This window comes from Cnephaeus nilssonii, assembly GCF_951640355.1.
Source record: "Cnephaeus nilssonii genome assembly, chromosome: 18".
Lineage (NCBI taxonomy): Eukaryota > Metazoa > Chordata > Mammalia > Chiroptera > Vespertilionidae > Cnephaeus > Cnephaeus nilssonii.
In genome coordinates this window covers 8,972,433-8,987,763 of record NC_137089.1, presented here as the reverse complement: position 1 = coordinate 8,987,763, position 15,331 = coordinate 8,972,433, and the positions used below count along the sequence as shown (strand labels likewise).

The window sequence follows — 15,331 nt, the reverse complement described above, 5'->3', positions numbered from 1 at the left end:
ATTTTTTATTTTTTGCCGCGAAGCTCAATGAAGTTTCCCTTCGTGTCTTTCTCCATCTCCCTGCGTCCACCAGCTAAAAGGAAAGAAACCCACATAAAACAGCCCGGGATGGAACTGGCGTTATTTTTATTTTATTTTTTTTAAAAAGGGGGAGAGGGGCCACGTGACTGCGAGTCACCGGTGGAGCCGAGAGGCTGCAACCCCGAGCTCTCCGCAGAGCCGCCCCTCCCGCGGAGGGGGGGCCGTGACGTCACGGAAAAGCCCCGCGCGCGGCGGCCGCGCTATAAACCGCGGGCAGCGGCGGCGGCGGGCGCGGCTCGGACGGCTGCCCCGCGCAGGACCGCGCTCTGCGCCGCGATCGTGGCGCGCACCGGTGCGCGGATGCCCACTTGGCAAGGCCAGGTAAGGGGGTGCTCTGGGGGGAGGGGAGGGGGCCCCGCCGCCGCCAGGGAGGGACCGGGGAGGGGGTGGGCTTCCCAGACCCCGACACCGTCTAAGTGGGGCGCGGAGCCCTGGCAGCCGCGGGTGGCGCTCCGGGCGGGGGCGACTTGGAGGTGCAGGGGAAGCCGCTCCCGGCAGGTTCTCCAGCTCAGCGGGAGGTCACCCCTCCTGCGGACCCGGCGGGCGGGCGGAGGGCAGCCGTCGGGGGCTCTGCGGGCTCCTGTCGGAAGGCGGGGTGCGGGCTGCGAGCGGGCGTCCGGGCTGGAGGCGGGCGTGTGGGGTGTGGCGTGCGGGGCGATGGGGAAGGGGCGTGTCTGCGCCCTTCGCGTTTTCCCGAGTGGGACTTGCCGAGGAAGGTGAGAGTGCTCTGTGGCGGGTGGCCTGCAGCACGGGCCGCCGCGCCGGGGGCGGGTCTGGCAGAGGGGACGCCGTTGCCAAGGCGCTGCACGCCCCTTGAGGAGGGAGAGCCCTTGACCTTCTGGCGTGCTCCGGGAGGGTGGGGGTCGGAGCTGCATGAAAGGACCCCGGGAGCGGGCCTCCTGGGACAGGAAGGAAGCGTGTCCGCTGCCACTTGGATAGGGCCTGAAGGTGAGCGGGGCCTTCCCCGCCCGGACGGACGGCCAGGCTGGCAGAGGGCAGAGCGAGGCGTGGCCCTCCAGCAGATTCCTGATGGCTGCCCCCGCCCCCAATAACAGCGGGCTCAGGCCGCTGGAGGGCACCAGGGCAACTTGACTGAACATGGAAGTTCCAATAAGTGCTGGTCCGGCCCGCCCGGGGAGTGATGTCACCGCCGCGTGTTTCCCACCCGCACGCCCGCCCGCGGGGCGCTCGTGCCCTTAACTCCCGGGCTTTCCAGCCACCCCGGGGCTGTGCTGCCTTCTGCTGGCTCTGTGCCCAGCGCCGGGGTGGGGGTGGGGTGGGGGGGTCCCCACGGCTTCCCTGAGGATGCAGGGAGATCCGGGGCGGTGGGCGATGCTCATGGTACTTTTTTTCTCCATGCAAATGACAACCTGGCCAAGGAGCTGGTGCCTAATTGTGCCTGTGCGCCTGTGCGTGTGTGTGTGCCTGTGCGCCTGTGTGTGTGTGCCTGTGCCTGTGTGTGTGTATGCGTGCGCCTGTGCGTGTGTGTGTGCCTGTGCGTGCGCCTGTGTGTGTGCCTCTGTGTATATGTGCCTGTGTGTCTGTGTGTGTCTGTGTGTGTGTATATGTGCATGTGTGTGCCTGTGTGTGCCTGTGTGTGTGCCTGTGTATATATGTGTGTGTGTCTGTGTGTGTGCCTGTGTGTGTGCCTGTGTGTGTCTCTGTGTGTGTGTGTGCCTGTGCCTGTGTGTGCCTGTGTGCATGCGCCTGTGTGTGTCTCTGTATGTGTGCCTGTGTGTATATGTGCGTGTGCCTGTGTATATGTGCGTGTGCCTGTGTGTGTACCTGTGTATATGTGTGTGTGCCTGTGTGCCTGTGTGTGTGTGTGTGTGTCCAGTTGAGAAAGCCTGTTGGACTTGGGGACTGTTTCATTGACGTGCCTTCTGTTGGGACTACGTGGGTCCCCCCCCCCCTACTTAACAGAGTGCCGCGACGGCGGACTGAGTGTGCGAGCCCCTGCGTTCCCGCTGGGCGCTCACTCCCGCTGACTCCCGGCCCCTTTGCCCCCAGGACCCAGCGATGACCCTGAACCACGTCACGCTGCGCCGGGGCCCGGTGGGCGCGCAGCCGCAGCAGCAGCGCTGGAGCGTCCCGGCGGACGGCCGGAGCCTCACGCTGCAGAGGGCGCCCTCGGCGCGCAGCCAGCGCGGCCCCCGCCCCGCGGCCCCCGAGGACCCCTGCCGCCGGAGCTGGTCCTCCGACTCCACGGACTCGGTCCTCTCCTCCGAGTCCGAGAACGCCTCCTCCCGGGTGGTGCTCATCGGGGCGCAGGGCGTGGGCAAGTCCACGCTGGCCAACATCTTCGCGGGCGTGCACGACAGCATGGACAGCGACTGCGAGGTGCTGGGAGGTAGGCGGCCCGCAGCGGCCCCGCAGCCAGAGCCCGCGGGCGGGTCCTGGATCCCCGGGGCTGAGGGCTGCGGGGACGCATTCTTGGCACCGAAAAGCCCCGGCCCCGGCCCGCGGGACCAGGAGATGAAAATGCTTATGGATAGAACCCTGGGCCGGAGGGGGATTTCTGAGGTCCCGGCTCTAAAGGGACTGGGCGGGGTGGGGCTGGGGGCACTGGTGAACCAGGACAGAGCTAGAGGGTCAGGCGCCCACCTCCGGCTCTTGCCAGCTCTGCCCTGGACTTTTCAAGAGCTCAGAGTAGAGGTGGCTATTCCTAAAGCCACGCCGATGGGAGGAACCGATCCATCACTTTATTTCCACCAATATCAGCGGGTTTTGAGGGTGTAACATAGTTTAAGATTTGTATGTGCAATAGTGCAATCTCTTAAAAATTTTTTTGAATTATAGCAATAATGATACATATGTTTGTATCAAGTCTTACCGTGTTTTTTTTTCCCCCAAGACCATTTTCCCTGCACGATCTTATTTAAGATATTTATTATTGAATCCAGGCCTATTTCTAAAACTGATTTGAGGTGACCTAGTCTCCAAAGTATACTAGTACATGGGTGCCTCAGGCACATACGTGCAAAGCACAGCGCTATGTTCTGGGACGTGATGGGAAGATCCTCATTGTCCATGGTATTCATACCGTGTCTTTGAGCCATGGTTTCCACCTTAGCATGCCCGACCAGGGTGGCTGCATGTCCCAGTTCGCAGGTGTAGACATGAAGAGAGAACCTTCCAGGGCTTGCCCAAGTGGCATGGTCTGTCTCAGTTGTGAGTCACAGATGAATCGCGGACTCCACAGAGAAGAAGATGCTCTAGTAATGGCTCAGTTCTGCCCTGCACTTGCTGCATAGGAATCTTGCTCCATCCTTAGTACTGTCTGCCCACGTCCAGAAATGTTTATTCTCCTTGGCTGTCGCCAGTGTCAGGGAATTCACTGCGTCTTAAGGCAAGTTCCGGTTCTGGGCTATCAGTGATGACTCATTAGAACATCGATTTCTCTTCTCATGCTGGGCTCTCAGGGACTATAGCTAAACGAGAGTCAAGGGAGAGAGAGGGTCCGTATTGGACCATTGCTTTTCTCTTTCTCTGTGAAGGCTGGTGGATGACTGGGGCTATCTTTACGGCTCATTCATTCATTTAATAAGCATTTACCGAGCACGCGCACTATTCCAGGCACTGTCCTAGGTGCTGGGGGTCATAGCAGTAAACAGCACAGATGTAAATCCATGTCGTCACATTCGGAGGAGAGAGACATAAAGTAATCAAATAAGTTAGTTCAACGGATTGCACGTTAGGTGGCGATAAGCACAATGAAGGAAAATAGAACGGGAGGAAGGAATGTTAGTAGAGAAGAGGTGTTTAAATCGATGGTCAGGGAACGCCTCACCCAGAAGGAGGTAAGGGAACAAGTCTTTTGGATATTTGAGGGAACAGATTCCAGGCAAAAGGAACAGCAAGGAAAATGATAAAAGAAAAAAAATTATACAAATTATACGTTTTAAATGATGAGTGTGAAAACAGAGAGGGATGGGCTCAATTATGGAGATGATAGGAATCTTATTTGCAAAAATTCCAGTTAACTCAGCGACGCCCCTGCCCCGGGGGTTTCTCTGGGATGGAGCTGCTCTGGCCCATTGCACTGGCTCACCCTTCACCCACATCCAATCCGGGCGCCAGTGCAGGGAGGGAAGTTTCCGTTACCAAGTTAGAGCTGGAGGCTGCTGCCTGTGTATTCCGAGGGAAATGCATTTTTTTAAGGAAGAAAACAGAACAGGGATAGTCTCAAGTTTTTTCTTGCACATCGAGAGAGAGAGAGAGAGAGAGAGAGAGAGAGAGAGAGAGAGAGAGAGAGGAAAGTTTCTGAGCTCCGAGTTCCTGAAGTTGCCAGCGGATGCCCAGTCGTCATCCCACTGCAGGGCACGGTGGGTTGTGAGGCTTATGAACGAGGCTGGCAGTTCCACTGGGCAGCTAGTGTTTTCTCATGGCATCGGAGCTTGAACCTGAGTCAGAAGCTCTAAAGTGAGTTTGTACTCAGACAGGGTTTTCCTCTATAAAAGACCCAGGAATGACGCGCAGGAGTGCCTTCCACGGCAAGTGGTCTAGGGATACACATTCAGAGGTGTTCTGCTTGTAAGTACTGGAGGAATAGACGTAGAATACTGTTAAAGGTGATAAAAGATAGTAATTGGCCTTATGAATACCTGGATATTTACATAATTATATATTTAGTTAATTTATTTTCTAGCATTGCTTTTTGCATGATCATCTTATATAAAAGTGTTACTATTTGCCTGACAAATATCACTGTTCTTTCTCTTTTAGAAGATACATATGAGCGAACACTGATTGTTGATGGGGAAAGTGCAACCATTATACTCCTGGACATGTGGGAAAATAAGGTATGCGGAGCCCAGAGCTCTCTGTGAATTCCTTCAGGGTTTGTCTTCCAATAGGCTGTTGGGTATGAGGGTGACCTTGTACTTTTTGGTGTTCCAGTAGAGATAGATTCATTTTCTTGGTTAAAAGCTTTTACTTCAACTATCACATGATCTCACTCATATGTGGAATCTAATGAACAAAATCAACTGATGAACAAAATAGATCCAGAGACATAGAAGCATGGAACAGACGGATGAATCTCAGAGGGAAGGTGGGGAGGGCGGGGATGAGAAGAGAGTAACCAAAGAAGTTTTATACATCTATGCATAACCCATGGACACAGACAATAGTGTGGTGAAGGCCTGGGGGCGGGGGGGGGTGCAGAGTGGAGGGAGTCAATGGAGAAAAAAGGAGGAGACATCTGAATACTTTCAACAATAAAGATAAATAAAATAAAATGACTTAACTTCCCAAATACAAAAAAAGAGAAAGCTTTTACTTCTTAAGTATGACACGGTTCTAAGGAGCAGATCATTCACAAATGAGCTCTGAATAATAAGCAAGTTGCAGTGATTTGCAACTTTCTTATTATTTAAAAAAATATTTGTTTCAGGGAAAGAGCCAACAAGTGTGAATGGTAATTTTAAACTATATAAAACCACATTATATAAAGTTGACAGTCTCAATACTAGCCTTCAACATTTGCTTTTTAAAGATGTGGGCTTCTGTGTATATATGCTAGACTTTCTGTTCATTGAAAAGCCTCCTTATTCTCATGAGACGATTCTTAATGTTATCACCTGGGAAAGGAAAGGGCGTTTTTGGGAAGTCAGAAAAGGCACATTTTTAGTAGTTTAGACAGGGAATGCAAATGTTTGGCAGAGTCATTGTGTAAGTTACCAACTCAATCGGACAGTAAACACTTTTTGGCAAGTGCTTTATGGGCTAGCAATCTGTACAGCCACCAGACATGATGCATTTTGGGGAGTGGGGACAAGTTTCATTTCTCTCTCAGACCAGCAAGGGTACGCTAGGACACACTTACTTTGCAAACTGATGCCTCATTTGCCAACCTGCGCTCATGGGAGACCTTCTCATTCCATTAGGGGGAGAATGAGTGGCTCCAGGACCACTGCATGCAGGTCGGGGATGCCTACCTGATCGTCTACTCCATCACAGACCGAGCCAGTTTTGAGAAGGCCTCTGAGCTGCGCATCCAGCTCCGCCGGGCCCGGCAGACGGAGGACATTCCTATCATTTTGGTTGGCAACAAAAGTGACCTGGTGCGGTGCCGGGAAGTGTCTATTTCAGGTCAGAGGGCTGGTGCTAATACCACAGAGCCAATCTCTGGGTTTTCTTTCAGACGGGTATTCTTCCTTTCCTCCTCCGTGAAGTTGGAACTAGGGACTCACTCAAATGCTTTGTGGAGTTTTATGTGTCCTCTCAAACTCCTACATCCCCAGCCAGTCGTCTCTGTGCTGGGTGCTGCTTCCTTGTCCATCTGGTCTACCTGCAGGATTCCAATCTCCCCACGCCCAAAGGTTTCCCTGGGATTCCTTTAGGGAAGATATCAAACTCAGGGGTTTACTGGCAATCCCAAACCTTTTCTGCTGGTCCTTTCTGTTTTCCAGGGAGATCTCAAAGAGTTCAGAGAAGCAGAGGTAGTATCTTCGTGCAAGAAGGATGGGAACTCTGACTGAGGGGAACTGAGTTTCATTGAGGATAAGAATTCTACTCAGGCTGCCTCTAGTTCCTGTAGACCAGTGGTCGGCAAACTCGTTAGTCAACAGAGCGGCAAACCACGGCTCGCGAGACGCATGTGGCTCGCGAGCCGCAGTTTGCCGACCACGGCTGTAGACCCTAGAAACACCCTCCTACCCTTTGCTTCCTAAGTTTCAGTTGAGACATCTTTTGGGTTTGGTACAATGGTAAAAAATAAAATACTGCATTTCCAGGCTCTGCTCAGGAGAAAAGGTATCTGTTAAAGGCTTAACGGACACACCTTGTTTGGGAGTGTCAGGAAATGAGTGTCTATGGTAATCTTTTTTTTTTTTTTCAAACCAAACCTTGGACACACGGTCATTAAACACAATGGAACATTTGCAGTTGAGGCTGTTCCGGAAAAGCTTGTACAGTTTGCTGAATTTGTGAATTCCTCAAATTATTATTTTTTTTTCAAAATAGCTCATCAAAACTTTACAAAGTTTTCTAAAGGGAGAAAGCCAAGTAGTAGGACTCTTATTTTCAATTCAGGAAAATAAGAATCCTACTGAGTCATGAGGAAGAGTTAAGAATATGAGCTTGAGCGTGAAGCAGGCCTGGATTCACAGATGCCACTCATAGGCTGTGTGAACTCCCTCAAGTCTTTAAAAGACCGCCCTTCTCCCAGTTTCTTTCTCTCTCTCTGAGAGGGAGAATGTATTTTTCAAGATTGTGAGTATTCAAAAGGGTTTACAAAGCAGTTCCCAGCACGTGGTAAGTGCAGTAAATGAAGGCTATGGTTTTGACTGTTAGACTAAATATTCCTATTTTGATGAGCTGGGCCTTCGCGCAGTGAATTTGGTGGGCCAGGTCTAAAGCACACCACTCCTGCTTCCTGGAAGAGACTCCGTGCTTCTGATGATGCCCTGGGAGGACATGTGTGTGCCAGAGGGGTTTCCCATACTCCCTGCGTGTGCGACCGACTCAGCGTTACCGTGAGGGCCACTTGCCATCAGCAATCCTCAGCTTGGCTGTGTGCGGGCTGGGGCCATCCTGTGCAGCCCCTCTGAGTTCTTCCTTCCTCTCCCCGCAGAAGGGAGAGCGTGTGCGGTGGTGTTCGACTGCAAGTTCATCGAGACCTCCGCAGCGGTCCAGCACAACGTGCAGGAGCTGTTTGAGGGCATCGTGCGGCAGGTCCGCCTCCGGAGGGACAGCAAGGAGAAGAACGAGCGGCGGCTGGCCTACCAGAAGCGGAGGGAGAGCATCCCCAGGAAAGCCCGGCGCTTTTGGGGCAAGATCGTGGCCAAAAACAACAAGAACATGGCCTTCAAGCTCAAGTCCAAATCCTGCCACGACCTCTCTGTGCTCTAGGCACCCCGAGTCACCCAGATGTCCCCCTCAGGGACATGGTTGAAGGCCATTGGGACCGATAATCTATATTAGATTGAATCCTTAAATATTGTTAGATGCGGCCTCCCCTTCTGCAGCTGGGAGTTTATGTGTTAGCCTGATGGGCCACAAAATTCCTGGGAAATGGGAGATCTTTTAAAGAGTCGCTGTGTATTTACAGGAAAAGCCTGACCTTGCGACTTGAACACCCAAGACATTAAGGATGTGTTTGGTGTTCACGTGTGTTTCCTCTTTCCCTTGGATAGTAGAGAATCGAAGCCTTAAAAGAATGCCTAGAAAAATAACTTTTCATTATTAAAATTTCCCCCAGGGTTCTGATATTTGAATTGGAGGCCACCGGGTCATAAACAAATAGAAGAGGGCTTATTCCAGGGAGGAAGTTCCTTATATCTGTGGAGCTAGGATGGTGGAATTGAGCTCCTCGTGACTGTTATTGCTCCATCAAAGCTGTGAAAAGAAATGATGGACCTGCTGGGAACTAAACCTTGCAAACGCTGTGTGCTCAGCGCTCACAGTTGGGGATCCAAAAACTTGTAGAATTGAGGACTGATACATGTACCGCTATGGGGTTCAAAAACTATATCTTCACTTCTGTGTCTTATCATTTCTTATTCAGGGCAATTTATTTTAATCAAATTAACTTAGTCAAACCACCTCTTACGTTTCATTATTTTTACAACCGTGAGGCCATCATAAAAGTATTTTTAAAATCTGAATTATTGATAACCTGGAGTGCAAAGTACCCCATTTTTTAAATGCAGTCAAAGGCCTGAATTTTTATGACGCAAAACATAAATACTTCCAGCACTTTGAGTTGACTCTTGTATCCCACAGCTCTGCTCTATTTATTGTTATTTTGCAAGATAATAACCATTTTAACATTTGATAAAGCATATTTATGACATGTTTCTTAATAAGAAAAATGTCCATTTTATTATCATTTTATATCTTTTTTAGAATATGCAAGTGTTTACCTATATATCTTATAATAAAAGAAATAAAATCGTTGGTAAAAGGCGTTCTTAAGTGTTTTTCCTCCCCAGACGATGATGACGATGGCATATTTTGATAGAGCTTGTAGAATGCTTTGAGGTTCTCAGGCTAAGGCAGGATTAGTCAATTCAAACAAAAAGAGCAGGGGTTTCGGTAAACGGTGAGAGGCTCTTACCTAAGGGCCGGGGTAAGGAAGGGGGAGGGGGAGACTTGCTCACAAGGGCTGCTGGGAAGTTATATCAGAAACTTCCATTTGCATGTTACTCTGTGGGCTGCTATGTAGGGCATGTGTTTGCATGAGGGGGCTAGTGTCAGGTTAAAGTCCCCATCAGGTCACTTGGCAAAAAAAAAAAAAAAAAAAAAAAAAGGATGCAGAGGCGGCAATACCATGGAAGAGCTTAGCTAACCTCTCAACAATAATGTTTATTGATGACCCTTGCCTCACAGTAGCACATGCAGACCTGTTGGCTCGAAAAGAGGCCCCAAGAGCTGGAGCAGATCTGAAATTCCAGGCCTCTTTCTCCTCTTTGCACAGAGAGAAATGGAGACTCTGACAAGTGTGGTTGGCTCAGGGTGACTTAGTAACCCAGTTGAGTTGGAACCCCGGGCTCCAGACCCCAGTTCCATGTCTTTCCACCAGAGTACATGCCAAGAACCTGAGCCACCACAGTTGGGCTCAGGGAGGACGCGGCCACCCCCCCCACCCCCCCCCCCCTCCCCCGGGCCTGCCTTCTTCCTTATGCCATCCTCTGGACTCCGCCCTCTCAGTACATCTGTCAAAACTTCCTTGCCACGGGCTCAGGCTTCTGCCGGGGGAAGGAATTGTGTAAAGAGTGTTCGTAACTGCAAATACCTGACCTCCAGAGGACACTGGGCTTGGAGTGAAAAGCCTCAGATACTAGTCCCAGCTCTACTAATCACCAGTGAGCTTTAAAACCCTCACATATAATGGAACTGGAGAGCATTATGCTAAGTGGAATAAGCCAGGCAATGAAAGAAAAATACCACATGATCTCACTCATTTATGGAAAATAAAGAACATTATAACCTGATGAACAAAAAGATAGATACAGAGGCAGTTAAGCATCGAACAGACTGTCAAATTACAGTGGGAAGGCTGGGGAGTGTTGGGGAGGTGGGGAGGGGGGAGAGAGGGAGGGGCGGGGAGAGATCAACCGAAGGACTTGTATGCATGCATATAAGCACAACCAATGGACACAAGACACTGGGGGGTGGATGAGGGCATGCGACAGGGGGTAGGGGAGGCTGGGGGAAGGTCAATGGGGGGGGGGGAAAGGAGATATTATGTACTACTATTTGTAATACTTTAAACAATAAAATAAAATTTTTAAAAATCCTCACATATAAAATAAGAAAAGTGATACCAACACCAAAGGGTTTTTTAAATGACAGGATGAGACAAGTAAAAGTGCTGGGCAATCTCTTAAGAGCATTCAACTCTCTACAGGTTATTAAAGGGCCATGCACATTTAAGAGGGTATTAGGGGCTGTTTGCATATCAATGGCTTGAACATTGTTTGAGGGAGAATTACAGGTGTGTATCTTTTGGGGTAGGAGGGTCTCTCGGTGCCCACCCCCACCTCACCCTTTGGATTCCAGCGTGTAGACACTCACCTACTTGCTGGCATATTGGACTGGCCTTGATCATTGTCCCTTGGAATGTATAAAGCCAGTTAAAAAACATTAGCAGTTGGGGAAATGCCAACACGCTTGGCAGCAAGAGAAGGAACTTTTAATTTTATTTCCTTTATTGTGCCTTGGAGAGTACAGATTGGGCAACGAGAAATGCCATTTTAGGTGTTAAGGATGAGGGCGTTTGACTCATAAAGAGTCAGTTTGATTTTTTCCATCCCCCTGCTTTGATGCAGAATAACACTCAACAGATAAACAGGACACCAGGGGGCCCCCGGTTCTAACTGTGAGTGTGGGAAAGAAGAGAGACGTGCACGCAAAGAATCCACCTCTTGTGACCGAGTAGGGAGATGCAGACAGTGCAGCCGTGTGCAAGGGTGGCTGAGAGACAAGGTGACTTGGCCATGAGGAGGGGGATGCGGAGTCTAGTTGCCCGCGTCTGTATCCCAGCTCCACCTGTTCCCAGCTGGCTAATGTGGGCAAGTAAAAACTTAAAAAAAAAAAATTATTGATTTTTTACAGAGAGGAAGGGAGAAGGATAGAGAGTTAGAAACATCGATGAGAGAGAAACATCGATCAGCTGCCTCCTGCACACCTCCTACTGGGGATGTGCCCGCAACCAAGGTACATGCCCTTGACCGGAATCGAACCTGGGACCTTTCAGTCCGCAGGCCGACGCTCTATCCACTGAGCCAAACTGGTTAGGGCAAGTAAAAACTTTTTAAAGCTTGTGTTGTTTTTTTTCATCTGAATAAACAAATTGAGTAAATGAATAAAAAGGGATTTACTTCTGGGGTTTTTATGGGGAACAAATAGAAACATGCGTACAAAGCTCGGACACTAGCACATGATGAAAGCTCAACCACTTGTAGCTATGTGGTATTATTTTCTTTATTCAAATGAAAACAGAGCCTCCTGAAATTAGTTGCTAGGAGGAAGTAGTGAGGGACTGCCTAATAAGATGCTGTCTTTCCTTGTTATTCTAAACTGTCATCTTTCCCTAGGGGCAATCTTAGTGCCATGGGAGAGGGTAATTCCGTTTCACGTCCTGGCCAAAGGGTGGGCCAAGCTCCCTGCCAAAGGAGTTCCCCTTAGCAACCGAAAACAGGTTAAAAATTGGAAAAGGCCTTTATTAAGTCCTGAGGTTGCTAAGCAACCTGAAATCTGAATGTAAACAGTAGAGTCTATAATGGCTGAGATAATTAACCCTGGTCCCTGGGGGGTGTATGTTGGGTGCAGACTGTCTCCGGCCTTTTGCCTGGATTCCTGGTTTCTAAGTTCCCAAAGTTTGCCTCCAATAAAGGGTTTCCCTGAGTCCCCCTACTCGGGAACTACCTCACGGATGTCTGGACATCAAGACTCGGAGAAGCAGATGCCATTTCGGCTGTGTTTATGGGCGCCCCTCTGAATCCCAGTTTTTACTGATGAGACGCTGGATCTTCTTCCCTTAGGTGCTGGGCCCAGCAGGTTTCTCCTCACATGAGGTGAAGCCCTCCCCCTGCTTGGCCATGGGGTTTTTTCCTTGAAAGTCCGGACACAATGTCACATGCCAACCTTTCCCAAAGTGTGTTCTCGGGGGACCCTTTTGCTATGTATAGAATACACATAACAAAATTTTCCGTTCTAACTGTTTCTGTTAGGCAGAATAGATAGCTGCCAGGGCAGGAAAGGGAGAAATGGGGAAAGAAGGAGGAGTTTTCTCACCCACTAAACAAAGAAGGCAGCGGTCTTAAGACCTGCTAAGCAAGATGACCAGATGTACGCCCAAACATTCCAAGATAAGCCACAACAATGAAGAAGGGGACTTTGAAAGCTAGTTTGCTACCCAAGCTATCTGGCAGGGGAGCTCTGAAACCTATAGGGGGAAGAGGGTATAAAAGCCCCTGAACCCCCACTGGGCGGGGTGCTCAGACTAGCTGAGTTGCCTGGTTGTGCTTGACACCAAGTGCATTGTTAATAAATTTGCTTGCTTTTTGGTAACATTTCTAAGTGTACACGTCAGTGGCATTAAACACATAGACGTTGTTGTGCAACCATCACTGCTCTCCATCTCCAGCACATTTTCCATCTTCCCCTGCTGAAATTCTGTGCCCACTAAACAATGACACCCCAATTCCCCTCTCCCCAGCCTCTGGCAGCCACATTCTACTTTCTGTCTCTCTGAATTGACTACTCCAGGTTCATCATGTGGATGGGGGGAAAAAGGGGCCACATGCTAACCTGACAAGCTCAGGGGAGGCCTGCATGGCAGTCTTGCAAACTTAAAGACCTAAAGGAACCACAAAAGATGGTGTGAAATGAAAACTTTCACTAAAAGCAGTTATGGTGGGGAGTCATGTCCTAGGCAGGTATTTTCCCTGACAAGGTCAATTTTTACCTTAACTGAGCCTATTGTCTTTTTTGTATCTAAGCTAACATACCTATGAAATGTCAGGGTAACTTGTAACTTCGCTTCCCCTCCTTTCCTCACCCCCCCCACCCCCACCCCAACCAAATGGGCCTGGGCATCAGGAAGGAGACCATAAATTCCTTCATTGTTATCATGTTAATTCTTGACTGTTAACTATCCTATACCCACCTAAGTAATGTGTCTATCACTTTACTTTTTATCCAATCCCAGAGGTCCCAAATCCCAACCCCCCTTTGCTTTCTCCCACCTCCCTAATCTATCACCAATGGGTTTCATGTAACCCACTGTGCTTTCCCATGAGTTAGTACTACTGCTCTGTGAGAGATGTTCTTCTCCCCACGGTGTGGAGGGCCAGTGACTTGTCTAAGCACACTCGGCTATGAAGAAGCAGAACTGGATTTAAGTCCAGATTTTCTGATTCTCAGTCCTGGGCTCTTGGCTCTGTCGCTTGCTGCCGACGTCTCCGCTCCCTCCTCCCAGACTTTCCCACCCGGGGAAAGGAGGTGTCGTTGGCCAAGTACTTCCTTTGGGTCCTGCTGCACACATGACCTATGGGATCTCTCCGCCATCTCACGAGGTACCACTAGCATTGCCATTTTACAGAGGAGGGAACTGTGGCTCAGAGACGTTGAGTGCCTTGCAGAGAGTCACACAGCTTGTCAGTGGCATTCGATCCCAGGCCTGTCTGGGGCCGCTCTGCCCCGCCTTCTGGAATCACTGAGAGGACAATGGACTCTGCTCTCTCTCGGAGAGCTGAAGGCTGTGCCTTTGGCCGGGTCCTTGCTGGGCTACCCCTGGAGGAAGGAGAGCCAGAGGACTCTGGGGAGCAGGTGGTGAAGAGGCCTTGGGCAGGGGGGGGCCTCCATGGGAGGACATGACAGACTTCCTAGGCCCCGTAGGCCCAGAGGCCCCCAGAGGAGTCGGCTACATGACAGGAGCACCTGCCATTTTCCAGAAGAGATGCTGTCACCTGGTCAGGCCCGCTGCTCCGGAGGTCGAGGCCCTCCCCCCCTTTCCCTGGGCCTGCCGCAGGGTCCCAGAAGGCCTTTCTCCCAAAAGCCCGCCTGTGCTGCTCCCTCGCCCAGCGCCTGGAGGCTTCGAGAACACTTAACCTCTGGGCCAGGCAGTGCCTCCTCCTCGGAGCGTCTGCTTAGCCTCCTGTCACCGTGGGGAGGCTGAACCATAGTGGGTGCGCCCCCACGCTGCAGGTGGGAGGGGAGGTTTAAAGGTGATGGATCAGCTCACCTGAGGAACCACTGCTGGAGGGAGCTGGGCCCGAAGCCCGACCTTAGTGCCTGAGGGCAGGGTCCAGAGCTGAGCCAGCAGCCTGGGGCAGCCGCGGCTCACACCTGTCCTTTGTTCTTCGGCACCTCATCTCATCTACAGAACCCCACGGGGCAGGCAACAGGGTCTCCATTATCCAAACGATAACTAGCGCAGGCCAGGAGCCTTCTGGATCCCTCCCGGGTGTCCACTCTCCCCTCTGCTCCCACTCACACCCTGCGATTTTCTAGACTTACAAAGTTCCAGGGAAGGTTGCCAGTTCACTGCATGTGAGTGATGGCGCTTTATGGCGAGTGGCTGGTCATTGGGGCCCTAATTGCACTCAGGAAGTTGACTCTCCAGGCCCTGAATTTCAATGACCTTGCAAGCAACCAGGAAAAGCTTAGACGCATTTGTTAACAGGAAGCGTGTGGGAGGTGTGGAGGCTGGAGGGACCTTTTAAGGTAACTCAGGAACAGTGACCCTGGAGAGAGCAGAGCAGCCCAGAGATGAATCCGCAGAAGAGGAAGCTTTGACAGCTGGAGAGGTCACCCACCGGTGACAGATACTAATGGCTGAAGGTCCCAGCCCCCTTGGAGACGGGTGTGAGGCGTAGCCTGTGAGTCACTGTGGGAGAGACTCCCAGGCATGCCCCAACCCCGGGACCTGAACCAAGCAGTCTCCATAGCCGCCCTCCCATAAAATACGTGATTAATTAAGATAAAGGTTCCTTACAAATGTGAGGCTCCAGGCTGGGTCTGCAATCAGCGGGGAGAGGAGGTGATTCACACTCAGTTGATTGCTATCTGGCCTGCCTGATCTCCCCGGGCAAGGCTCTCTCCTGCTGAAGGCTTCCGATCTCTGCCAAGGGGGAGGGAACTGCAGCTCAGGCTCCTTCCAGAATGGAAAGAGCGTTTATGCGACCTGCAAACCAGCAGATGGGGGAATCATGAGCTTAGTTGTCACCCTTCCCATCCCCTGGAGACCTGGGAAGGTAACACCAAGCCTGTTCCTTTGGCGTTTGAAAGAGAAATCAGG

The 15,331-nt window shown here is 50.9% G+C and overlaps 1 protein-coding gene across 2 annotated transcripts; it reads left to right on the top strand.

Annotated features, from left to right (window-relative positions):
• The first annotated feature begins 281 nt into the window (after positions 1-281).
• Positions 282-8,968, top strand: GEM (GTP binding protein overexpressed in skeletal muscle). 2 transcript variants are annotated; one of them, XM_079795847.1, is made up of 5 exons: positions 282-402; positions 2,092-2,431; positions 4,807-4,883; positions 5,970-6,174; positions 7,658-8,968. In XM_079795847.1, the coding sequence occupies exons 1-5, from the start codon at positions 382-384 to the stop codon at positions 7,933-7,935; spliced, it is 921 nt and encodes a 306-aa protein (XP_079651973.1). In that variant the 5' UTR covers positions 282-381; the 3' UTR covers positions 7,936-8,968. The 2 variants fall into 2 exon arrangements, with proteins under 2 accessions (XP_079651973.1, XP_079651974.1); XM_079795848.1 differs by lacking the exon at positions 282-402 and adding an exon at positions 780-1,029.
• The last annotated feature ends 6,363 nt before the right edge of the window (positions 8,969-15,331 follow it).